Here is a 27,985-nt window from a genome sequence, read left to right on the forward strand (position 1 = left end):
CCCGGGCACAAGAACAGGCTGGTGCAGCAGAGCGCAAGCAGCAACTGCGCACCGGGGATCCGGCAGCCTACCAAGCCGTTGCTTAATGAACGGTTGCGATTAACCCAGTGATAAACACCGGGACCGCACGTTTCAGCTTCGCTGGTTAACCACATGTACGGAGTGCTTGGGCGGTGATTTTTTTGTTCAATGTTCTTTACTCTGTCCGAATTGCCATTGTAAAAAAAAAAAAAAAAATCTGGACCCAAACTGGCTTAGGGTTATGGGTCCACAGTGTGTGCAAATTTTATGTTACAACAAAAGGAAATAAATGTCAATCAATCAATGAATACAGAAACTCCACATTCTGCAGAAAAAGACGTTAATGTTTATAACGTCGCATTGATCACCCACCAGAACGACGTTTTAGGAAAGGAGATGTAATGCCGGTACATCACATATATAAATTCAGTTCAATCTCGCAGTATAAGATGGAAATAAATAACGTTTTCCAACTTTCAGATATTGCAATATTGATAAGAAATAGAGAGACCAAATATGTGACATGTAGCTTAGGCATTTGGCAGAACAAATAACGGTTAGATTAACTCAATTAGATTAACTGTGAACTGCTTATTTTCTAACATGCTTTTGTATGTCATGTCTTTATTCTTCTTACAGTGATTATTATGTACTTGACTGGAGTAAAATTTTTATGTACTTTGACGTGCTTTACGTTCTAACTAGCATTTCGCTTATGTATCGCCTGCCTATAGTTATTGCTAATTAATCTTTTTTTCAGTATCACTAGCTGTCAAACCTACCACTGGTCGCCAACAGAAGAAAATGTTAAATGTTCACCGACGATTACGATACTCCCCAATTCGGAATTTGAGCGCAGCTGTATACGTGCTTTCATTTGGCGATATATTGGCTGGCGCGGACAATCTGTCTCGCGCGGCACTTTCCAAACAGAGCAAAGTGTGGCGCGACTGCCTCGCTAATCGGGAGATCGCGAGAGGAAGCGCGTAGGTGACAGGCACATGGACGCGATTCACAGCAGCCACCACAACCTCCGCTCATGCAGCGCTTTGTTTCCATATGACGACGCGTGCGACTCTGGCGCCATCTCGTAGCCATCGTCACCGCAAAGCTCCTCGTGCGCGGCACTACACTTCGCATCTCCGCTTTTTTCATCCCCAACACTGTGCTCAGTTTTCGCTCTCGTCTTTCGCTGTGCTCGTTCACTCGGTTACAAGGTAGGACGCTGACGCTCGCCGCAGGAAAGGGCACCAGTTTCGCACTAAAAAGGTGCTGAAATATGTACGTTTTATCCACTACTGGGTAGGGCAGAGCTAGTCATGCGATCTCGGGCTTTCTCTTTCTCTCTGCCCCATCAGTGTCTTGATGGAAATTATGGGTATCGACCGCGCCTCATTCACCAGCTCGCGCGTTGTGCTTAGCTTGATCTACCCGGCTCGGGCCATTTGGAGACTCTCTTACTCGGGCTTGGGCCAGGCCCGAGCCAGGCTATGTCTCGGACGGACCGGTCGGCCTCCCCGATCTCGACTGCGTACCTTATGCGAAAGTATGCTTGTCGTCTCGCATGTAGGTACAGCAGGAAGTGCAATGTATTTATTTATCAAAAATGGAATCTGCAGGGTCGGGAGAAAAGTACAAACGCTAACAAAAGGCAAACAAAAGCTAGCGAAGGTTCGGAATGCGTTTTCGGTTCTACCAAGTACCGACGCTTTGGAAAAGCCGCCGCTTGCAAGCGCCTCCCAGTAAAAAGGCCGAGATGGGAAGCGTTTGGGAAGCGAAGTCTGTGTACGGCGCACGCGGGGTCGCCTTTGCCACACATACATATTAGCCAAGCGGCGACGTATGGGGGGGGGGGGGGGGGCTTTACCAATGGGCAGTGGTATTGCTTGAAGACTGGTCGTTGACCGAAGTCGACAGGAAGCACACGTCGTCACTGCCCATGCTAGAAAGATCACTGTTTTCTTTCAGCAGCACCTTACAAACGGGTGAACTTTTTCAACTCGCCGCTGTCGGCACCCAAAAAAGGGGACGATGAGGTCATTTAAATAAACTGATTTTCTTGATTATTGTTTCTTTTTGTGTCGGCGTCGCCTTATTGTAGCCGGGCCGGGCCGCCCTGCCGTGATTTTTGACGAGTCGGGTGGAAAGCTCTCCATTAAGTTATGATGCATGCGTCTAAGGTCGCTCGACTTGGCCGTGTGCGCCAGTCGATTCACGTGTTTGGTGCGTCTTAATGGAACCCAGAGCCAGAACCGGCCTTGGCGCACCCTCGTGCGGTCACGCTGCCCCGCAGACGGCTTTGGTGGCCTCCATGGTTGTTTGCCTTGACCTCTTCTGTGTTAAGGCAATCCGAGGGTCTGTCGGGCTAGAGTCCTGTAGACCGACATAGGTTTTGTGGGGTAAGCGGCAGTTCGTGCTGCTCCACATGCCGCCCCCTTGTCCGCGAAGGACCGTTGACCAAAGACCCCCACCCAGTCAACCCGGGTAGGGGGGGGGGGGGTCAATGTAACGAATGATGCTGGGTTGATAAGCGCATGTAACTCTGGGGCTCGGTACCTACGAGTACCAAGTCCTCTTCCCATCTGACAACGGTAACCTTTGTTCCCGCGACTTCTCGTTCTCACGCTTGGTGGACCGTTACCCGGTTAGCCTTCTTCCTCCGTGGCCTTAACGCATGGCGCGCGTACTCGATCGGTCTTGCATTGAGCCTGTGGCCGTAAGCGCCCTGACTGTCGCTGTGTGCCGTCTCTTGGATGAATAAACCTGTCTCTGTTGGGGACCTGACTCTGGAGGCTTCTCTAGCGGCTCCGTGTCGGAGAGTCTACGAACCCTGCCGAAGCGCCTTTGTGCGTTGCGGAGTGTCGTGCCATTTCCCGACCGTCGCTCGTAGTTAAGTCTTGTGCAAATCCATCTCTATAAAAGTCTTATCTGTTCTTGATGCATGGCCACTCTTTCCGTTGCGTGTCACACTGCGTGTGCTGCGAATAGATATGCATATATAGCAAAAACGGCCCTAGCATTTCTGTAAAATGTACGCAGCATGTACCCATGAATGATGCCCCAGGCAGATGTGTAATGATGTCTGCAGGACACGGAAAGTACGGCCAAACGATCCTGTGAGGGACGCCTGCAAGACGTATTCGACAAATCCTTATAGGGTATCCCATGCCCTGGCAGTGGTTGTCCATAGGACATCCATATGACGTCATTGTTGTCACTGGGGCCTGGAACAGCTGTACCGAAAAGCCATCTGGGTGATCCGTAGCCTGCCCAGGACCTGACACATCGCTGCCCCTCTAGCTGAGGCCAAGACCTGGCCGCTGTCCCTGTTGCTGCTACAATGTGGCCTCTATCACGTCGACAGGCTGCATTTCGCGGCCCCTGGTAGTGCGGCTCTGCTCTCAAGGTTGAGAGGCCTACCGCACTCGCGCATGGACGGCCTGTGCCCGTACGAGGAGGCTGTCGCTCATCCTCCCACGATAGCGAACCCGCCACCTCCTCCACACCATCAGCCATTGGAGGTATCTACCATGGTGAGACGGGCATCTCGAATAGGCGGTCCCCATCCTGCGCCCCCCTGTACTAGGTGTTGGCGTCTATATGCTGCAGGCTCGTCTGGACAGACATCTCCACATCACACGAACGGCTCCGCCCATCGGGACTACAGTTCTGCCACAGCCTCCTGTGCGATCCCGGCCCCTCAAGGGTGTGCCGGCTGCTTTTTGCGGCAAGCTCCACCGCTGCCAAGGTGGCTGGTCGGCATCTGGCTGAGGAGCTGCTGACGGAGGACCCCCCGAATTATCCAGTCGTGATTCTCTGCGACTAACGACCTGCGCTCCTGGCTCGGCCGGAGACCGCTGACCTTGACGTCGCCCTGCAGGCAGGAAAGCTTTCCTACCTTTTTTTCGAGTGGCTTGAACCTGTCGCTGCAGTGGCTCCCCTCTCACCTTGGCATCTGGGCAACGAAGAGGCTGACGCACTGGAAAAGGCAGGACACCACGTCACTGTACCCATCAGCACCGCTGTAACGGCCTTCGATTATGCAAGGCATACGTAGTGGCGGCACATCACGACGCTCCACCCGAATCAGCGCGTCGCCAGTGGTCGACAATGCCCCGTACCCTTCTTGATTGCGGCTTCATATAGCTCAAATAGCAGGAGCGCTCTCCTACTCGGATCAGCTGCTCCTAGAGGGCATCCTGGAGTTTCAGCAAGGGCCTGGCCTCAGACCCGGCCTGCTGAGCGTGTGGCGAGGCCGAGACATTTGAGCATATCCTTTGCTTCTGCCCCGCTTTCTCCAAAGATAGGGCTTCTCGTTCTCTCAACAAATCTCTTCGGCGCCTGTGACTCCCTGCAGTCTCAGCATCACAACTGCTGTTCCCCGGCCGGTACCACAGCTCAACCTTCAGGCACCTCCTCAAGTACGTTCCTGGAGGACACAGCGCTGTTGTGCAACTTGTAGATGCGCCACCTGGTTAACGCTGACAGCTCCCTTAAGCGCTCTGTGACCGCCTCGACCTTGAGGTAATCTGCGGCGAGTGCATGCAAAGGCTCAGCGACCCTAGAAGCCTGATGGATTCGTGTGCTGTGTCCTCGCACGCCTAGTTCACGTTGAAGCGAGGCAGCACGAAGGGAAATTCGCTCGCCGCGACAAGCAGACTTGTCTTTTTCAAGGCTTCAAGGTGCCTTGAAAAAGACAAGTCCACTTGTAGAAACGCTGGCTCCCGCTTTTACCTTGTTCTCATTTTGCTCATCGTCCCGACAAAGTGATGTTTTCTGTGGTTTCATGTTTCCTAAAAGTGTTTTGGACAGCAACAGTTAATTCATGCTAGCCCAAACTTATATTGAATTTTCACATCGAAAAGTGATTATGAAATTAAGATTCCCTTGCAGGAAAACAAGGTGGGTACGCTCAGATGATTACATTCAGGAATGCGTCCGATGCGAAATCACGCGAAATCTACCAAAAGTGAACTTGAAAAAGGGGTACTAGCCAAACACAAAGGATGTGCGCGCAAACAAGGAAAAGGCGTTAAACACGGACAGACGCTACACTTTCAACTGTACTTTATTGGAATTCACATTGCTGCACATAACCTCTGATGCATGCGCACCTTCAACTCCTCCCAAGACATGTGCGTTGATAACACCTCGAAAAGTACATTGCCGCACGAAAACAGCCAAAGTGTGCACAACTTGTACTCCTCCCAAGACCCGTGCATCAATGCAAGTTTTTTAATCGCCTTTTACCTACCCGATAGGCAAGCACGTTCCTTGTTGGTTAAACACAGACGTATCACTGACACAATTTTCTTTCCAATTTCCAATGTGAAAGGCTTCCAAGATTTCCTATTCCTATCTAGTCTTACCCCTCCCTAAGATGGTCACACGACCAAACTGTGGCGCACTTTCTTTTTTCACTTCTTGTAGCTGCAGTAATAAACTGCCAAATTGCTTCCCTGGTCCCCACTTAAGGATGTGTTATGTTCTTGCAGGCACTATTAACACATCTACCTGTCTGGCCTATACATACTTTACCACAAGCCAACGGAATGCGGTAAACAACCCCAGTCTTGCACTAGACGAAGGGCGTCACATGTTTAATTTTACACGCCCCTCTCTTTATCCCCTAATTTCCAATCCTTGCATACAGGCTAACCAGTCTGCAAGGCGCAGAAAATACAATGCTTACACCTTGCCTTTCCACCACTTTCTTAATGCTGTGGGAGATTTTATGAATATATGGCATTACTTGTAGTTGCTTTCTCCGCTCTGATGTCAGCAACTTCTGGCCTGCAAGACCCTTCAATTTCAGCAATCCAGCTTCAGCAAAGCCCTAATGACCGAGAGAGGGAAAGCTTCTGCAAGCAACCTCTCAAAATGCTGTTTCAGGCTACACACCATTTGGTGGCAGCAGCTTTTCTGTTCTGCATCCAGAAGGCTTCCAACCACTACACCCCTCTTGACCAGCTTAGACTGATAAGCATCATACGACATTAGTGCTTTTTTAGTTCAAGATGAAAACATTCAGCAGACGTGGTCATTGTCGTGAAAGGTTAGTTGTAAGTCAAGGAATTTAATGCCTTTGTTATCCGGCAGTTCGTAGGTGAAATTTAAACCGTGAGAGCATTCCTTAAAACCACATAAAATACCCTGTGCTATACTATCTACTATGTGCCCTGGTGAAAGCCTTAAAAAGATAAAAAAAAATCGTCAACATACCTAAATACACACACCACATGATTGTTGTTCAAGGATGTGAAAATGAGGTTGTCCATTTTTGCCAGCAAGATACTGCATAGGACTGGGGCAACGCTAGACCCAATACAAATCCCTTTCTTTTGTAAAAATATGCGACCCTTAAACTCGACCACAGTAGATTCAAAATAACAGGACAGCTGCAGGTACCCCTTTTTCAAGTTTATCATGCACCAACTGGCACAAGAGCTTGCGCTAACGTACCAAAAGTGATCGCCACTGCAGTTTATTTGGCATGCCATGTTGCAACTGAGCCGCAAGATCTTGTTTCTCTCAGTCAGTGACAAGTCGAGAACATAGCGGTAAGGGTCCCTGAAAAGACATGCACTAGAGAATCGCCTTTTTCTTATTCTTTGTGACCACGTTCCTTTGCTGTTGCCTAGAGTGCTGTTGCCATAGAATCTATCGTCGGCCTTAAATCAATACAACTGTTTTTGTGGGCATTTGCTGTACCAAAACAGCTTGGTGCGATTGCATCGCAGGCAGTCAACACAAAAACTTGCTGCTTGGCTTTGCCATGAAGCTTAAACATACAAAAGACAGACCTTATTCTACTTATTACACAGGAAAACTTGCATTTTCGATTTTTATTTTTATTTGGAGTGTGCAACACACTGTGAAGGAACAGCAGAGAAAAGGTGAATGTGACATTCACTGATACTTTAACTGCCTGCTAGTGGACATAATGCCACACTTGCACAATTTAAATTTTCACATTTTAGACAAAAATACAGTTTAAAGCAGTCACTAGTTTTTAATAAATATACCTCGGAATTTGGCTAAACAAGTAGACTGAGCTCAAATTGATGGACCACCTGCTTCAAACGGCCTCCAATTTACCTTCAGATTTGTATGCACAAAGTTTCATCCCCAGCAGGTGATGGAAAGTAATCCATGAAAGTAAAGGACTCAGGCATACAGGCCCTAGATTAACATGACCTGTGACCTCTACAGAAATTGACCCTGTGTACCATCTCTCAGGCAATGCACATACTATTTGGTCCACCAAGCCAACTCCACGTGAACAAGTGGTGATCATTTCGCCAGAACTGTCGCTGCATCAATAGCATGTTCCAGCCTGAGAAGGGAGCCTACAAAAATGAGCAACATTGATGTACACTTGCTGCCACAAATATGGTTAAGTGAATGCAGAGTGAGACAACCACCATCCACCTTTTTACACAAGCAAGATTTTTCACGCCACCAAAAAACTCAATATGAAAAACACCACAGTGGATAGCTCAATACCAATGACAACACACAATGGATAACGTTTGCTACTTTGTGATGAATATAGCTCAGAACAATAAATACGGCTGCAGATAATTTTTTGCACTATAATACAACTAAACAAGACTGTCTCATGGAGAGTGCAATTTTAAGGCTGACAAAATTCAGAGTGTTTCAGCACATATAACAACTATTAAAAAGACTGTGATGGAATTAAGTGGGCAGACGCGCACTGACAGATTTAGCACATGTCTGCTACTTGTTCCCACAAGAAAACTTTATATATGCTCACATGAAAGCTGTACACCCCAGAAAGCTTTTTCTTGCTAGACAACAACATGCACACATTTTAAGAATGTCTTCACAATATCTATATGTCTTCATCAAATAAATATCCTGGCTTCTCAGTGTGTCATGTGTATCACAAGTCAACACAAATGTCCAGGCAACAATGACATCAACAATGACATAATACTTCTCTGTGCCCTTCTGTATACTCGTGTAAGCATGTATACCTACTTATTAAAGAAATAAACTATTGATACTGAAGGTATTTAAAACAAATTATCCAATTTTTGTTTGCACAACATGGAAGCTGTGTCTGAAAGAAGAGCAAGAAAGAAAGACAGTTATATGTGTCCGCACTTTTGTTTCCAGCTTTGGCACTGTTCTTGTTCCCCCCTTTATTTTTTGGACATGCATAACAACCCACCACGTAATTACATTGCATGATCATTAAAGGAGCACTGACACAAAATTTCTGTCTTGCTTTTAGCTTCCTTTCTCTCTTCCCACATGTTGTGCGTGTATCTTGTCAAGTAACAACTAGGGTTGCTAGGTATGTGACCATTCTTGGCCAAACCTTCAGAATGAGTATGTGTCACTACGACACAAGGGGCCTAGAAGCCTTAAATGTATTTAGATATGTATCATACTTCTCTGTGCATACTCCTCTTATCAATCTATCCTCGACAAGCATCATACACTACTTTTCTCCTCATGGCACAGACAGCTAACTGCTACAAGTGATAAAGCTGTGCCCAGGTCATCAGCTACTGCTGCTACCTTGCTAACTCAAACAAGTTTTGAGTCATTTAGACTCAAACAGTGCACTGGATCTGCATGTTTATTTTTTGCTTTTTTTTAATTAGCTGCCAACTCCCCATTCATGTTATCACTTCAATTCCTTAGGCACACAACACATCGCCAATTACGCGACCTTTTAAAACAGCCAAATTAAAATGCACATTAAGTGGACCATGGCTTCGGGTGTGTGAGCAGCATTCCTCCATACATCATGGGAAGTGGAGGTGGTGGCCAGATATTGTCACAAATTGCCGACGCATGGGTTGGCCAGCCTGATGCAGTGGTCGCAAGCCGCATTTTGATCATCTTGCCATAAGTTGAGAGCATTAGGCACTCAATATGATAACAGGGGAGATAAGATAATAGTGACAGCAGAGGGCAAGGCTGATCTCATGTTGAATGCCGAGAAGCACAGTGTTGAGGAGGAAAGAATGGCCTATAAAATGTGTGCCCAGGTTTGGGCAACATGGACAGGTGTGGCTGCGACCGCCACACCAGGCCAACTGATGCACACGTTAGCTGCTTGTGATACCACTTGACCCCCACACATATTTCTGTGATACATGACAAAGTCCTGCTCAATACATCCTACAACACAAAGCCTAACTCCACTTAGTATGTATTTTAAACTGGTCACATTAATGGACAACATAATTAACAATCTGATGCGAATCCTAGAAATTAAGGCTAGCAACAACTTAACAAAAGGAAGGAAAGAGAGAGAAAAAAGAAAACATTTTTGAGTCAGCACCCTTTTAAATGGACCCTGAACCACCGCTCTGAAGTGGTGAAATAACATAGTCCGCGGGGTAGCATACACTGCTGTGAACATCTCAGCCAAGTTTTGCTGTCATACGAGGTGCGTGAACCTCACAAGCGGATTGCAAAGTCACCTTTCTCTCAAACGCTCTCTTTTCAACAGAAGGCCCTGTCTTCACTCTCTTCTGGATGCTTTATTTTGTCATCAGATGCCTTATTTCATCATTCCCTTAGATGGCTGCTATTGGCCGATAGCTGACATCAAGCTGCGGTCAGCTACATGGCGTAGATACCGCAGCTGCCGCGGGGTGCCGCCGCAAGTCCACAGACTAAGTGCACTGCAGCTTGATCAGGACAACCGCATTTGGCTTATGTTTAGCGTGTCGTAGGCACCAAAGGCGGAAGTTGCGGAGCCTATGTTAACATCCAAAATGAAATTTGAACTGCGTGCCACAGTGACATTTAGAAGGTGGGTGTTGTGAGCTTGCCCCACTGTGCCCTAGCCTTCACAGTGCAAGGCATTGAAGAAGGAACGGGAGCACAGCAGAGGCCGTGTTTGACTGCCAATAAGTCCGCTTCTGATGAACGCACTGAAGTGTTCCTGCAGCAACGTATTTCTGAAATAGCCTATTTTGACTTCAAATGTTTCTGCACTTCAATAACAAGTGGTTCAGGGCCCCTTTAACATTTGAGCAAAACATTAATCCTTTTACACACTGCAGAGAAGCTCTTAACCCTTTGAGAGTCAATGACGTAAATATATGGCGCTGCAAACAAGTCCAAAAATAGTCAATGCCGTATATTTACGGCACTGTCTGTACATTTAAAAAGCACGCCAATTTCCTAACTTCTTTTCTATCATGTGCTGCCACTATGTGGGAATACATGAAATTATTTTGGCGCGCATTCGTCTCTCGGTTTTTGTTGCATGGTTTGTTTTAGAGCTAGTTTGCTCCTGCGAGTCTATATACTACAGCTCGCACAATGGCGCACGGGTGGGCGGGCAGCAGTTTGGGTATTGTTCCACTGGCGGTTTCAGCTTCTTGCGCTTGAAAAACTGATGGTTATCTCGTTGCTAATCGCTCAAAAGGCTACTGCTTGTTTCTCGCTCGTTTAGTGCTCACAAGGGTGCAAATTTATTTATTTTATTTATTTATTTATTCATACTGTCGATCCCATCAGGGATCGATGCCACCGTGTATGCATTTCCGTTGCTTTTTTTTTTTTAAACACTTGCGAAAATTTCCTCTGGTTGGTGATAAGATGAAGATTAGCATAAGTTTGTCACACGTTTTGCTTTCTTGACGGGCACACAACCACAGTTTTCTTGACTGTGCGCACCTACGCAGTTCGATTACACTACAGACGTAAATATTAGTATAAGAGCAGGAACAGGTGAGAGTTGCGAAATATTCTCGTGTGCGCATTTTCAAAACCTTTAACTGTGTGTATAACAATGCATCAAAATTTTAATTCTTATAAGATTATTTCATTTCTTATTGTTGTTATTCATGAATGAAGAGTACATATATACCAACGTAAAATTTTTTTTCTTTTGTTATGGTCACCCTAGAAAAATTATGGTAAATTTTTTTCGACATGAGTTCCTAAGTATAATTGGAATTTGCAATAAAAAAAAATAGACCCTGGGCGGTCGCATATGGCGAAAAAAATTGACCCTCAAAGGGTTAATGAAGGCAAGCGCTTATCTACGTCCCCTTTTTGCATCGTTTGTCTGGTTTTGTGCTGTTTAACAAGAAAATTTGCTAAAGAAGATGAGCTTGCCTTTGGAAATTTCACACCACACTTTGTAGTCTCTGGCATCACCAGCAATGGCTGCTATTCAATGGGCTCCTTCAATGGCATAAATGGTGAAAGCTGTACCAAACATAGCAGTGGAAAAGGTGAACTAAGTGAACATAGCGAGCCATGTGTCTAGTAACTAGCTTAGGCACTTGAATAAAAAAATTTGGGATGAAGATGTGCCCCTGCTCATAAATACTATGAGTATTGTTCTGTACCAGAAAGGTACACACATCCAAGCTGTTGAACAGCTACTTATGAAGCTTCTATAACTCTGCTGATACAGAAGTGTTTAGAAAAATCACCAATGAAGATTTGCAAAGTGTTGCTTCACAGCCAAAACATTTTAAACCTTCATTAAACATTTCTGTGGGGTCTCTTTAGGTTATTTACCAGGCAGCCATCATAACCAATCTTGCATTACTTTGCTTGCTCCTATCTTGCAGCACAACTGTCTAATTAAGAAAATTTGTCTAAAATTGATAAAATGAAATGAGGGATACTGATGCAAAATGCATAAAAAATTAAATGAAAGCTTTGGATGGACTATACCTTCAAGTTTCTTTTTACCATGTTTTAAAGAATTTAACCAGATGATGAAAACATTCAGCAGCTCACTAGAAGCTTAAAATGTGCGATTTCCATACATCTGACGCACTTCTTTTAAGCTAGCCTTCTGGTAAGACGAAATGAATTTCCTATGTAGTATTATCATATTCTGCAAGAGAGTCTAGTCTAGTGCACTTCATGTAACAAGCCAACAAGTTAGCTGAATCTTTTGTACACATAGATATCTTGCTGCACAAACTGTACTATGCCTGAATTCCTTCATATATTTGTTTAGACAAATCACCTGCATATATACATATATATATAGATATAGTACATGCCACTTGAGAGCTGCACAAGCAGCACTAAAGCTATTCTGCAGTCACAAAAGCCTATCTTCAGAGGTGTCAAGAAGGTTGTCAACCCTCTCCAACTTCATCTTCGCTGAGCAAGTCAGCTGCCTGCTCGCCTCGGCTGCTCAGATGGTGCAGGCTGTGAAGCTTGTGTGGCACACTGTTCTTCAACCTAAAAAACAGACGCAAATGCAATCGTCAAATCATATTGCCAACAGGTAGTGATGAAGCTTAGATAGTGATGCTAATGAAAGAATGAATAGGAACCACAAAACTGCTGAATTTGTGCCCAAGAAGCAAAGAAACAGTTTGGGGACATCAGTGGCAAGCACAGTTGGCAATCATTGAATCAAATCATACTGCTAGAGTTCAGCTGGTACTTAAACGTTTGTCATTGATATTGTAGACCAGTAAGTTGTGTTCGCACCAATTCCAGAATGCACTGCTCACAAATTTCTGATGGCTATTGGCCTGAATGGCCATGTGGTACTTGCTTGCGCTGCTTTGTTCAGAGTGGTGGGGAGGCAGCACAACGCCAAAACTCGCAGTGAGAATGCGATTTCCATCGTAATGACATGAAATGAAGCTTTATTGGGCACGAGGGTTACCACTGGAAGCGCTGGTGCTGCCAACATTGTTGTGTCAAAAGTTGGATAATGCAATATTGCTTTGCAGCGGCTAAAAACTATATTATCACACCATTTAGGAGATTGATTTTACATTACTCTCTGCAAATGTTGCTTGTCACTGAATAGCACAGAATATCGTGTTATCAGCTAAAATGGTTTCTCAGGGCTTTCTATGTGCATTTTAATAAGCTCAACGTAGGATATATCCACATAAGGTCGGAATTTGCTCTTGTTTTGGTTAGATTATTTGTTTACAAATGCAGCGACAAGCCATGTTCTGTGCAAAAGTAAACTGGTAAGAGCTTTTCTTGTCACACTGAGTGGGTTAAACATACCTTCACAGTAAGTTATCAGTAAGTTAACGTCTTGTGAATGACTGACAGCGTTCAAGAAGCAGCCTGGTTACAGTTAGTGATGACATTTGCCATATAGCAGAAAAATTATTTAAAACATTACTTCACGTGTTTTCTACCTGCAGCAGAGATAATGAAGGTCATGAGTACTATACAGCAAGAACATCAGATAAGAATAAGCAATTTCCACAGTAAAAAACGAAAATATGACCGTTCCCCACATAAATTCGAAGTTTCGAACATCTTTGTTTCCTTTGGGTTTTTCTGGGCAGTTGTTACTATAAAAGCAGGAAATGTGAACGTGGCATGATTATGGCATGGTACGTTAATTACGCAGGAAACTAATAAAAAGCACTGATGCCAAAGGCCTTGCATTGCATGGGAGATACAATTTAACCAGGTCATTACAGACAAGGCAGTTAGACATTTCGCCAGCTGCACCGTAAAGTTATGCAGATAGTAAAGCCACATATTATACTATATAGCTAGCCAACGGTCTGACTGAACTGAATGTAACAATACAGACATGTGTACACATTGTCCTTGAAAAAGTGAAAAATGAAGCGTATAAGTAAATTTGCTCTCATGGTTAAAACTAAAGGACGAAGATTTATGCAATATGATGTGGTGCCACAAGAATAACTGGCTGCATTTTGTTGCTTATCTCGTTTCACATCACACTTACGCATGGAACTTGTGATTTCGTAAATATACTACAATATATATATATTTTTTAATTTGCCGACAAGATTTAACGGCTGTTAAGCTTTTGTAGCAAAAATGTATGTATAGCGAAATTTGGCCCAAGTTAACACGGAGGAATACCAGATATCCTCATAGAGCACATAAAACCTTGACACCAAAACAAGAGAAGAAGCATTCTTGCATAAAAGTCCTATAACCAACAGAAATCCCGTGGCAGAACAACATCCAACGTACAATGCAGAAAAACGAAGCACATCCAACGGCACCAAAGCAGATGCTCCGGCATGTGATAACTTTTCACCTCATCCAGGCACTTGCAGCAGGCGGCACCATGCTATGTCCTCACACCCAATTTTGAAGGCCACTAGGGGAGGCTCAAGATGACAAGCAGAGTCACCCATGGCTCATTTATTAAACTGTATTCACTCAACTACTAAATGCAGTGAGGTGAGTGATGTGCAGGTCACTCTGCTGAGCTATAAGCTCAGCTGCAAGCTGCTACAAAAGAGCATAAGTGCACCTAAGGAAATCTCAAGTCTAAATAGATCAAATAAATTTTCACGATCCTCTAGGGGAAGATACAGCTAATCTGCAATGATTCAAATTTGAACACTTCATAAATTTCATTGGTCCAAACAACCATCAAAAGTATGCTTTTTAATACATCATCCATTTTGTCTATCATCTATTGTTCTTGACTTGTCAATCAGTTTTGAGAAATTACAACTTCATGCAAGGACCATATTTTTAATAAATGCAGGTCTTTCAGAAGAAGAGGCCTGAATTCTGTCCAAAACATGAATGACAAGACATTCACTCAAGCTTCCCCTTAAGAAATTCATGTTGTGCATCACTGCCCAGCGTGATGCCACACATAGTGCACCATGTGTTGGGCTTCACAGTAGACAGTTCACTTAATTGTGGTATCTAAAGGGACAATTTTACAATTTTATACTTGGTTTATTTGCTTCCAAAATGTAACTAGAATCCAGATAACTTACAGCCCGTTTTGTGGGTTTTAGATTCCCTTAGGCACATGTTTCTTGTTAGTAACTCTTCTCCTCCTAAGGACATGTTCATAAGAGCCAATCGTAAGTGAGGTGCTGGCGATACTTATTAGAACAGCCGCTACCAGAGCTGTGCCAAATATTCTGTTTAGGTCAGGCTATTAGTTGGTTTAGCCGGTTAGCTAACATTGCCTAAAAGTAAGGCAGATGAGACGACTACTGCACGTGAATCTCGGGCACCTGGTCTTTCTTTGAACAATCTCTCCCGAGTGCACAGAGGAAGGTGGCGCCAGAGCTGAAGTGCCATTTTTTGGTACCGCAGACGATGCAAGCTCAAACTATCTCATTCTAGCGCAAATGAATGCATGCTCTTGTGAGTGTCACTCCACGCCACCGCTCATTACCCGGCATGTCAATTCTCAATGCCATCTTGAGTCAGGATTGTACACAGCATGCTACTTGAGAGAAGTGGTACAGCAACATGTTTATTCTAGCATTTTGTTTAGCTTTACAGATAAGAATTTCGGCATCATTAACGAAACTCCAAAGGTGTCAGCCAAACACATGTGTGCTATTAACTCGTGGCTCACAGCAGTTCACACGAGCACTGATTGAGTCACCAGTCATTTCTCCTTTTTCTAAAAAATATAAACTGTAGTTCTCAACGCCAGCAGAATGGCACATTGGGTACTTTTACAGTGTAGCCTACAACTATAATCCAAAATGGAAATTAACTTGTCTATTTTATTTCAAAATTTATTTTAAATGAAATCGAGGAAAGCCAAGCCCAACATATGGCGTACTTAACATGGAATGGCCCCCTAGGTGAAAATAGCAGACAAGTTAGTAAAACAGGGCATAAAAATGAAAGGACAGAAAGAAGAGCTTGGATGTTAGTGCCAGTACCTTGACAGTGTCCAAGTGAATCGATGAAACCAAGCATTCTTGTTCGCTTTAGAAAGTAAAGGAAAAGAAAGAAAACTACAGCCAGAGAAAACCACTCAGCAGCACTTCATATACAATGGAAGTTCATGACGAAAAAGTGTGGTCTTATCACTTGCACAACACACAGTCACACATTACTTGGTAAAGCATATTCTGCAAATAAGACTTGAATTCAGAGTTTCGAACTGCTTCCTCTGTGCCCTTCAAATACCTGCACTACTATACTTTACAGAACTGGCATTTCAACTAAAATTTATGCTGTCACTAATACTACGGCCATTTTGTATGTGCAGAACATCCTTACTACACGAATACAACTTGTAGTGTTATTGCTTTCATTGATACATACGTAACTGAAGAGGTCTGATCTCTCAGTACACTAACACTTGTCATAAGAAGCTAACAAGCAATGACACCAAGGACAGCATAGGGGCAATTATATGTAGTTTTTAATTGAAGAAATGAAAGTGGATGAAAAAACAATTGGCCGCAGGTGGGATACGAAACTACATCTTTGCATTACGCATGCAACGCTCTTACAGATTGAGCTACTGCAGTGCCATTAACCCATCCACTTTCTGGGATATTTATGTATATCTACTAGAACTAACCCTGGGAAGGTTAGCCAGGGCCACCACTCGCAGCCATGGCAGTGGATGTAGAACATCCTATCTACCACAGCCATCACATAGTAATGCGAAGACATGGGTTTGTATCTCACCTGTGGCCAGTTGTTCTATATCCAATTTCAGTTTCATTTACTTATCATTTCCTTACTTCAATTAAAAGCTACAAGTAATTTCCCCTATGTTGTTCCCTGTGTCATTGCTTGTTGGCTTCTTATGACTGTGACTAATAAAAATCAGGCCCCTCTGCTTCGTTTGCTCTTGTTCATTACATAATGAGGGCCTCGAATTCGGCAGCTTTGATGCCTTCTGGTAGCATGTAAGGGTTTATTGACCAATTGCTTTTACCCAAAAAGTTCATGTACTTGGCCCACTCATTCAGCACAGAGTGAATCACTCTGTGGAATAGTCACATAGTCATAAGCATGGAAGCATAAGGTGACCATTCTACACCTTCCAGAAGAAAGCAGTCATTGCTTGGCTAGCCTGCATGGACTTTCTTTTCTAGATGCTACCACCTTCAAGCGCTCACAAAGAAACAGTATCGCTGCATGCGCATTTGTTATCTCTATATGCACAAGAACCAACTGCACCTTGTTTAGCAATCTGACACATGATTACTATAAGTTTCTCATTTGGTGCATAACCACAGAGATTACTTGTGGGCATTTCACATGTATGCTTTACTTGGCTATTGTCAAGTGTGCTGGCTGTCACAGCTTTTCATAGCTTGTGTGAACTTTACTACATTTGTCAAAAAATTTATGTATTCATTACGAATGAATAAAATGTGTTCATTGTGCACACTTTTTTCATCAGAAAAAAAAAAAAGATATTTCCTATATTTTTGCTGCAGTAACTCGTTTTGCACATAAAATATAGACATATATTTATATATATAATGAGATATATACAATCTCTCATTATAACGAAGCTGAAGGGGGAGCCAGAATTACTTGGTATATCCACTACATTGTTTTTTGAAGAAAGCCAAGAAGGAACTTCATACTCGTACTAAAAATGCTAAAGATTTCTATTTTTCAGTGCAGCTCCCTCTACTACTTAAATAAAATTCTTGCAGGTTCTGGACATCAATTTTACCTAGTGCAACGTCCAGTAATTCTTTCAAGATTAACGACGCTATTACTGACGACCCCATCGTAGTTTTGAATCCTTTTAACTCGTACTTCCAATCTGTCTTCACCCTCGATAACCATGTAGTTCCAAAGTTTAGTTATGATGCAGAAAATAATAAATTAGGCAATATCTTAATAAGTTCTGATGGTGTCTCAAACCTAATCTTGAATCTCGACACTAAAAAGTGTACCGGTTCAGGTGGTATCCTGAATTCTTTCCTTGTAAGATAGTGCCTATGGACAGCTCAGTACCTTACTGTAATCTTCCAGAAATCCTTAGACTTTGGAAGTACCAACTAAATGGAAAAGAGCCAAAGTACTGCCTTTGTATAAATCAGGTGATAAACAACTTCTTTCTAACTACAGGCCGATATCTCTCACACCCCAGTCATGCAAGATGTTAGAGCCCATTATTCACAAACATATAATCAAATTCCTTAACTCTAATGATGTTATAAAAACTGTCCAGTATGGTTTCCGTTGTGGTTATAGCACTGTAACGCAATTAGTTGATTTTGTTCATGCTATCACTTCTAACCTAGACATATGTAATCAAGTGGATGCCATCTTTATTGACTTCTCTAAAGCTTTTGACTCTGTGATTCATTCTAAACTACAGGTAAAATGAAATGCCACATTCAATAATACATGCCTTGTTTCTTGGATAGCCAGTTTTCTTTGTTGTCGCTCACAATTTGTTTCTTTTAACTCAGTGGACTCAACTCCTGTCGATGTTACGTAAGGAGTTCCTCATGGATCAGTTTTAGGCCCTTTATTATTTATAACTTACCGTACATCAATGATTTACCTCATAGCACCTCAACTAAAATCCGACTTTATGCAGATGACTGCGTATTATGCGAACCCATTAACTCCATTGATGACCACCACCGTGTCGCCAAATCCCTTATGTTTTTCTGCGCTTGGTGCAAAATGTGGCAAATGAACATCAACTGCAGTAAAACAGTCGTGATGTCATTTTCCAATAGACAGAGCCCCCTCTCATTCGATTATTCTCTGGATGGCATCCAACTTAAATAAGTGTCTCGATATAAATACTTAGGTGTCATTCTAACCAAACATCTTTCATGGTCTAATCACATTCAATATGTAAATGGGAAAGCCTTAAAAAATTTTGGTTATTTGCGCCGCACTTTAGCTAAGACAACAATACTAAACGATACTAAACTGCTATTATATAAAACATTATTTCGCCCTGTTCTAGAATATGCACCTGTCATTTGGTTGTTATGTTACTTTGTTATAACGAGGCTTGGCTGTATATACAGTAGAACCTCGTTCATACGTTTTGGAAAACCTGCAAGAAACATACTAACCGGGAAAATGTACGATTCAAAGTAACTAAAAAAATTTGATAGATTCAACTATTGCTGACATCTACGTAATGCGAAGCGTCACGCGGATCATTGCGACACGAGACGCTGATGAGAGTCAAGCTAGTGGTGCTCCGGCGGCCAGAGACGCGTTTTGTTGTTTTCCTATTGCTATTTCCTATTGGTGTTTTAAGAGAGTGACGGGAAACCAAACGAAATCGAGCTGGTGGGTGACGCCAGATGCTGCCGAAGCGAATCGTGATGGCCCAATCGCACTCCCTGCAGCAGGGAACGGCAGCGCGGTTGGATTATCGTCTACTAAAAACGTGCAGTACGCTACCATTGGCACTACGCATCACACATTGTAAAACAGATGGGCAAAGATGCTTATCGCAATAGGATTGGCGGTGATAGCTGTGAATCCTGCGTGTGACGACCCTGGAGAAGATTTTCCGGTACCGAAATAAGAAATGGAGTGTGCTCCGGCGCTCTCACGTGAGACAGGTGAGCGAGTATTGTGGTGAAGCTGCTGTGGCGGGCAGTTATATACTGTTCTCAATTGCACGTGCCTCGTGCATTTTCTTGTGGATTCTTGGATTCTTGTGGCCGGGAAATGCATCATACGATCGCAGTTTGGCAACGTAGTGACCGTTGGTGCCGAAAAATGGTGTGTTCCAGGCACGTATGAACCGATAAAAAATGAGCGATACTCTATTGGGTCATCTTTTGTGTTCTCAAGTGTGAACATTGGCACCGGGAAAATGTCCTTATTGAGACCATATCAACGAGGTTCTCCTGTATATGTAAATCTTGTGTGTAGTGTGTGGGAAAAGGGGGAGGGGGTGTGCACTCTGCAACGGTAAAAAAAATCGACCCTTCATATAGCACTTGTCTTTATCTGTCGTCTTTGGTCTTTCAAAACTGTTTTGCGATTCCTTTCTTTCATGCAATACCATGAAAAACCCAAAGTCCAAAGAAAAACTTTTGCACACTATCATTACAAATTTATTTTATTTTTGAATAATGGCTTTGGGGAATATCTATTATATTAAATAACTAAACTGTTACAAGCTCAAACAATATTTAAGGCATGCCAGCAAATCAACAACAAAAAACATAACTTGTCACCAAGCTTAAAATTAGAAAGTTCTACCTACCAGCCATTTTCCAGAAAACAACACAAAGATTATGATTGTTTCTGATTGTGTAATTAAACCTGTGTGGTTTAGCAAGGTTGCGTTTTATTGTGAAGTAACACACTGCATAAAAAGACTCCTGTCAGGGGTAACTGCTTGCTTTTTCAACAGCATATCTTTACAAAACACAATTGGGAACATTCATTAACTGACAAGAGAAATGTATCCTGGTAAACAATGGTGCACCAGTTAAGTGAAATCATGTAGGTGGGCTGCAGTTCCTAAGTTCACTTTGTTGCCCTGTGGACATACTGAGAGGGCCAAAATCCAAATATATTGAATAAAAGTACAAATCTGTTGCTTCACTGGTATTCTCTGAGCATATGTTCGCTTGGAAGGATTGAAATCAACCTTGCTTATGAATAATCTCGCATAAGGTGCCCATATTTTAGATACAACCACAGAGCTTTGCCTGACAACAAATACATGGCAGGTAAAAGATTAAAGGGACACTAAAGAAGTATCTAAAGACAATCTGCATTATCAAGTTACACTCGTGGAATACCACTGATGTCTTACACTGAGAAGTATCTTGGCAAGCCAGAAAAGATGCAACAACAAAAGATGGGCTTGAAGTTCTTGTGCAAGCTCCTTGTGAAGTTATAAGATTTGGACAGCCCCTGATTGGGACTGGTTAATGTTTTATCAATTTACAAGGATTACAATCCATATTAAGCAAACCACACACTAACCGTAGCGAGTTTTAAAAATGTTTTGCATAACAAAATGGCCCAGATGTACAAAAACACAGTGAAATCCTTTAAATCGGTGGTTCTCAAATAGGGGTCCATGGACTTTTTGGGCCTATGAAAGCATTCCTGAGAATTGTGAAGCCTCGCATGCATGTGCGTGCTCATCGCAAATTGAACCCGCATAGAATTCAAAAGTAGACTGTACGATGCATCATAACTTTCGCACTGCTACGTAAGGTAGCGCGTGCCACCATGCAAAACCAAAAGGGAAACCCCTATCATCATCACTACTGCTGCTAACCACGACGCCATATCGACTGGCCATACGACGATTGGAGCGTACCATTTCCTGTTGGTAGTATCGATGTCCATATCGACAATTTTTTTATGCGAGTGCCTGGTGCGACTCATGCTGCGTGCTATTATAAGATCGAAGCTGCGAGGGTACAAAGATAATTACCTGAAGTTTGGATTTGCAGAAATCGGCGGCAAGCCGCAATGCACTTTGTGCAGCAAAGTGCTTGCATAAAACTTCCTAGTGCCAACCAAGCTAGCCAGCCACCTCCATACAATGCACCCAGCCTCTCAAGACAAGGACCTCGACTTTTTCGAAGTGAAGAAACGGAAGCTGGAGTTGAAGAAGATGAATAACCCAATCAGCGTAAGATCACATTGTTAGCCAGTTTTATAATTAACCTTGCTATATTTGTCGGTTGGCAGGGACACGTCTGCTAGTTTCAGGCACGGTGCGATTGTGACAGTCAGCATGTTAGGAGGTGCAGAACTGCAACATTACATTTTGTTAGTTGACCATCTTGCTGCTTAGTACGTTACGTGTCATTGGTACCTATAGTGCGTGCCAATGTTTAACACACCTACAGACTGCTTTATTTCATGTCGGCATATTTGACCCAAGCCATTTTCATAAATTTTACTGTATGAAACTTCTTTTCATTCCAGCTGGAGTGCTCCTCAGTGGCAGCAAAAGTAAGCTACATCATTAGCAAGCATGTAGTCAAATAGATGAAGCCTCACACCATCTGCGAGACACTTAGCATGCCTTGCTTAAAGGAAGTTGTTGGCACTGTCATTGGGAATGAGCACGTGAAAAAAATGTGAAAACATACCATGCTCAAATGACACGGTTGCACGAAGAGTGAGAGAAATGGCATCTGATGAGCAAAGCCAGATAATTCAAAAACTGAAATTTGCGGAGAGGTTTTACCTTGCCATAAATTAAGGTTGAAATGCATCTGGCAGCTGACAGCTCATTGCATTCGTGTGTTTCGTGGATACCTAACTTGATCATCACCCAAGAATTGCTTTTGTACAAAGAGCTCGAAACGACAGTGAAAATCAAGACTTCTTCAATGCTATTGACAGCATTTTTTGTTCTGCATGGACTTGTTGGGATAAGTGTGTGGGATTGTCCACTGATGGTGCTCATGCAGATCTGAATGTTTGCTAGGCCTGGTCAAGCAAATGAACAGTTCAGTCGTCTTTATATATTGTATGCTTTACACGGAACCTTTGGCATCAGAGGAACTGAACCAAAAGTTAGCAAGAATGATACAGCCTGTTGTCAAAGTTGTGAACAGCATCAAAGCAAGGCCTAGGACCAGTCACTTTTTCAAAGTGCTTTGTGGAGGGATGGGTTTAGAACACCAGCAGCTGCTCCTACACATGGAAGCGAGTTGGCTGTCGCACAAACAACTGCTGGCCAGGGTTTCTGAGCTCCGGGAGGAAGTGAGCATTTTTCTAGCAGAAGACAAGGGGCTGGGACAGCCTTTCAAAGACCCTTCATTCCTTACTAAGTTGGCTTATCTGTGTAGCACGTTTGAGCAGCTATCACCTAAACTCCAGCATGCAAGAAGGTTGGAGTAATGTATCGTCTGGAGACGAAGTGAGGCGCTTCTGTCGGAAACTTCAAGGTTGGTTGAGTAGGGTTGGAAGAGATTATCATTTCCCATTTTAAGTAACTGAGTGACTTTGCAAACTCTGGGACAGTATCATCAGCTGACATAGAGACAGTAATGACCCATTTGAGCACACTCAGGCGCCACCTAACAAGTTACTTCCCAGAGTGATCCAGACAAATAGCTTGTGGCCTCTTTCCAGGAAGATGTAAAAGCATGCTTCACTCATGTAAGTGTTGATGCTGAAAATGAGCTGATGGAGCTTCTAGAAAATGCTGTACTTAAGGGAAAGTTTGCTACTGTGGACCTCAAGACATTTTGGTTGGGGCAAGCTGAAATGTTTCCCCTGCTCTGTGGAAAGGCTGTAAGATATATGTTGCAGTTTTCGACAACACATGCATGTGAACATGCATTTTCAAGACTTGCTTACTTCAGAAACAAGTATCGTAACCAGCAGAACATCTTTGCAGACATGCAGCTACGTTTAAGTGCCACCATGCCACAAAATGACGAGCTATCAAAAGGAAAGAGTGTTTTTTGATGTGTTACTTGTGCATGCTTATAAATAGTACCCATGTCATGTTTGTTAATACATTATTTGCTGCAGTATCATACATGATGTGTTACTTGCGCAATCAATTAACAGTGTCCAGTTCACATTGAAAATACTGCCATTCTTTGGCGTGACATTGTACACAAGCTACCCCACAAGCTCACATTCGAGGTAAGTTTTTTCCTTTTTTTCCCAGTTTTCTGGGATTCCAAATTTCAAGGGTTGGCCTAAACTGAGTAGATATTGTAACTTAGTGTGGCTCTTTAGTGTCCCTTTAAGGCTTGGTTACCACGCCACTATCAGAAAATGCATGGGAATGCGTGAACACGTACTCTCAACGGTAGCTGGCATGACTTAAAGGTACAAAATATTTGGGTCAAATGCGTTGTGAAAAATGGATCCTTCACCATCTACACTCACCTTGTCTGTAAGTGCTCCAGCTGCATCTGCAGTGTTTCAATCTGCTCCTGCAGCTCATCATTACTGCGCTGAAGTTTGCGAATACTGTTGGTGGCAGTGTCAGCCTTCAGGAGATGGAGAAGGGCAATGCAGCATGTCATAAAATGTACATAAAACATAAACTTAAAACAAAAGCTAGACATGCTGCACAAACTCGGAAAAGTTTCATGTCATCATATGGACAATAGGTTGAGAAGGTACAGTTGACTACTATACATTTGGTTGTTCCTGGTTAATCTGGTTATAGCAGATGTAATACAGCACATTAGGAAGGAAGATGAAAAAAAACAACAACAGAGCGCAACCTTTAAAAAAAATCACAAGTATGCTTTTACATTTGCGTGTGCTTTCTTAGGCATCTCTTTCAGCAGGTGGGGTCACAGTTACACGTGAGGTACTGGAAAATGTAAGAAATTAAGTAGTTATCTTGTTCACACCCTGAGGATCTGAAAGACAGAATGGTTCCTCCCACAGCAACACCACTTAGCAAAAACAATCACATGAAGATGCTGTTGGACAAAAAGTAGCAAAATGTGATGTATATTTGAACAAGATGATCCTACATAGTTTCATTGGTGGTAGTACTATAGCATAAGCAAAGTGTTCAAGAAGTACAATTTTTAGTCTCAAGTGTTAGCAAATATGGCTGTACAAATTGAAAAATGAAAAGATACTAGCAACATAAGAACATTTGACATGTCACAAGAGTGGGAAACAATGAAGTTAAAAGATGTATAAATTTAATTTGAACTTGAACATGAAACAACATAATCTGACTGAAACCCAAGGTTTTTTTTTTTTTTACTGACTTTTACGGACAATATAACAACTTCCACCAATGATAGCACAATAGGAAGGTAAGTTTCTGCCATGTATTTGCATGGAAATTTCACTTTTTGGCACCATCCCCCATTTCTGCCCAAGCTAGAAAAAAAACTCACAAATGTCCCTCGGGTCAATCAGCCCTATCAGACAACAATGTGTGCATTGCTTCGAATCTTGTAGTATGCTGTAAACAGAAGCTTGATGTGGGCGAGTTGGTTTTGCATACTTGAAGAAAAGAGCGCTATGAAGACGCGGACTAAAAGAGGAACATGTACGACGGACAAGGCGCCTCGTCCGTCGTACATGTTCCTCTTTTTTAGTCTGCGTCTTCGTAGCGCTCTTTTCTTCAAGTATGTTGTCAAGTACACCATTTCTCGGCTACCTGTACTTGTCTATAGAACTAGCACACCCAGAAGTAACTGAAAGCAGCTTTAAAATATGAACTAAAGTGCAACTTCACCAATTTATAGAAATACGCACAGGGGAAAAAGAAAAGGTTAGTTTCAAAGCTACAGCACTTTGTTTCTGTCAAGTTGCTTTTTGGGCAAGTGGTGACCATTGTAGCAACTGCAGAATCAATGTATAATTGAGCTTAGACTCTGTTGTACATTGTACAAAGCAAGAATAACATTTTGGCTCCAAACACAAGACTCTGCAAACAGGGCGTCGAATTGAACCCGAGCTGATATTCTTGGAACATGCCTGAACTCGAAACAAACTTGAACCGAAAAAATAACGGTTACCAGCTTGGCACAAAACGGTCTGTTCAAGCATGTAGGGTAACAACGGGTGCTCAATAGATTTGCAATATTTCTAATAAATCAGTCAGCTTGCCCAACCAGCAGATTGTTACGACTCACGAGTTGCATTGTGCTGAAAAGGGACCGACAATGGCTATGTGCAGGCAACTACGGCCACCTCGGCAGAGAAGTCTGCACTTCTAAACTCAGCCATGCCAATTGTGTTCCGCTGCTGAAAAGTTATTTCCAGGGGTCCGTGGAATCACCATTTCTGTTGACACTCCAATTTAGCCATTAGATAATCTTGTTACTTTAAGCAGTAAACTGTAAAACATGCATGCCAGGATACACGGAGAGGAGAAAAAATGATGTCCTCCGAGAATGAGTTCAGTTTCACGATTTATTGTAATCATAACACTGAAGTCAGCTTTTCAATGTGCAGTAACCGTGGCTGTAAACATGTGAAATCTCTTTTTATGAATTGTAATGATACAACGCACATTTGCCGCCTACAGCAAAAATATAACGCTCATCAAGTTGTAAAGATAAGTTGTAAATGCAAAGACGCTAGCTGCGTCAGCGCATATGCACAAGAAATATCATTACAGAGTTCATCACAACCTGTCCTTGTAGATTGCTTAGAAGCATCAATGACCTTACCTGCTTCTAAAAAAGCAGCAAACTGAGCAAAATGTCAAATGCTAACTTTTTTCTTTGCTACAGGCTTGAAGTTTGGAGTTGTACTTATGTAATACATACAATGTGAATTCGCAGTGTCTTCGACATCCCAGACCACACACCAGAGCTCGCTCACCACCAGTCTAGTACGTATTAAATACAGTAGAACCTCACTCATTGGATTTAGAAAAGAAATGCGAGAAAAAACTTACCGGGAAAATGTACGATTCAAAATAGCTAAAAAGTTCGACAGACTCATTGACATCTATGTAATGCGAAGCGTTGGGCAAATTGTTGTGGCACAAGATGCCAATGCGCGTCGAGCTGGTGGCGCTTCGGCAGCCTGAGACGCATTTTGTTGTTTTTCTATTGTGTAGTGTTTTAAGATGGCAACGGGAAATCAAAATGAAATCGAGTTGGTGGGCTACGCTGGGAGCCTCCGGAGCTAAATGTGACACTCGCATCTATCCACCTGCAGCAGTAAATGGTTATTACCTATTAAAAGCATGCAGTATGCTTCCAACGGCTCCACATGCTGTGGAACAGATAGGTCAAGATGTTTATCACAATAGGGTTGGTAGCAATAGCTGCTGATGCGGTAGGGCAACGACCCAGGAGGTGATTTGCTGGTACTAGGAATAAAAAATGAGTGCGCGCTGGCATTTACAGACGAGAGGGGCAGGTGTGTATCATAGTGAAGCTGCCACAGCGGGTGGTCACTGTGCTCAATTGCGCCTGCCTCACACATTTTCTTGTTTTCAGCAGGATCTAGCAGCCGTATCATATGTATCGCATGTTTGCAGTTTGGCAAGGTAGTGAATGTTGGTGCCAAAAGATAGTGTTTTCCAGGAACGTATGAACCGGTAACAAATATGTGTAACTCTGTTAGGTTATTTTTTGTGTTCTCGGTCGCATATGTTGAAGCAGAAAAATGGTATGTAACAGAATTGTGTGAACGATGTTCTACTGTACCTGAATCAAAAGGAAAGTTAACTGACTGTGCTGCTGTCAAAGTAACAAGGCATAGAAGAAACGTACACCCCACACAAGCTTAGGGGTTCTCACTAATTGCCTCTGTCTTTAATAAGTACATGAAAGTTTTTTCGTATCTGTATTCGTAAACTGCACATTATACAGAAAAACTTCTTTGCTCATTCTTAAGGGTGCCTGAGATGCTTTCCGATGTCTCATTTTCACAAAAGCCATTGCTAAAATCATGCAATGGTGGCAACGTGAAAAGTTTATTCAAGTGGCACATGCCCTACTTTGCACGAGTGTAAGAAAACAAAAAGTGAAGACATAAAGAAAGATAAAGTAAATGGCACTAGCAGAGAACTGCACGGCTGCGGCTCACGTTGCCAGCATCATAATGTCCATATCTATACGCCATCCTCAAGGTCATTAACACTTCTTTCTCCCTCTGTGGTGCGCCGTGCAGGCTGGGCATGGGAAGCTGGGCATGACCTCCGAGATCACGTTGGCACCAAAGATCACATTGGCACAGCGCCAAAGATTCTTTTGTTGTTTTATTAAGATTTCATCCACACATGGCTGTGCAGCAGCTCCATGGGCCGCAAAGCCATCTTTGTATTTCTATGCCTATAATTGTGCACCCCACTAGGGCACATATTGCAGTAAAGGACAATAAGAGATATAAGTATAAGTACTGGATATAACAAAGTCATTTCAGCTCCCCCTTCAACTTTGTTATAATGAGGTTCGAGTGTAATTCCTTCCCATTTACTCGTGTAACATCAGCCCAGAGCCATTGCAGCGCTGGCAATACAAGTAGCTGCCACTCAGTTTAGACTTCATGGCGCCACGGTATGACATACCTTCACCCCCCTCCCTCCCCATTTCTCCTGAGCATTTCGTTTTCCTCCTAAAACTGCATCCACTCTTCATGCCTCCGCGGCACGATGGAGGGAGTATGGAAAGAAAGAGAGGAGAAGCTTCTGTGGAGAGTGCAAAGCAATGTTGCCATGCAAGCAGTGCATGCATGCCCTTCCAGCCTTGTGACGAAGGTCAGACATGGCCAGACCCTACAGTTCCGGCGGTCGCGTCAGAAGCAAGTGACATCGATTCTGAGTGCCAAGTTTGGTTGGTTCAGTTATCTCTCCTGTTCAGTGCTC

At 43.1% G+C, this 27,985-nt stretch overlaps 1 protein-coding gene across 2 annotated transcripts in view; it reads right to left on the reverse strand.

The window, feature by feature from the left end:
- Positions 1 to 5,070: 5,070 nt before the first annotated feature.
- LOC135896737 (coiled-coil domain-containing protein 102A) overlaps positions 5,071 to 27,985 on the reverse strand; it is a 43,845-nt gene continuing 20,930 nt past the window's right edge. Inside the window, exons 9-11 of one of the 2 annotated variants that reach the window (XM_065425234.1) lie at positions 23,572 to 23,675; positions 15,660 to 15,705; positions 5,071 to 12,231 (exon numbers count right to left, since the gene is read on the reverse strand). In XM_065425234.1, the coding sequence (XP_065281306.1) occupies positions 12,160 to 12,231; positions 15,660 to 15,705; positions 23,572 to 23,675 (222 nt within the window). In that variant the 3' untranslated portion in view covers positions 5,071 to 12,159. The remainder of the gene's footprint in view (positions 12,232 to 15,659; positions 15,706 to 23,571; positions 23,676 to 27,985) is intronic. The other variant, XM_065425235.1, reaches the window with a different exon arrangement.

This window comes from Dermacentor albipictus, chromosome 1 (genome assembly GCF_038994185.2).
Source record: "Dermacentor albipictus isolate Rhodes 1998 colony chromosome 1, USDA_Dalb.pri_finalv2, whole genome shotgun sequence".
NCBI lineage: Eukaryota > Metazoa > Arthropoda > Arachnida > Ixodida > Ixodidae > Dermacentor > Dermacentor albipictus.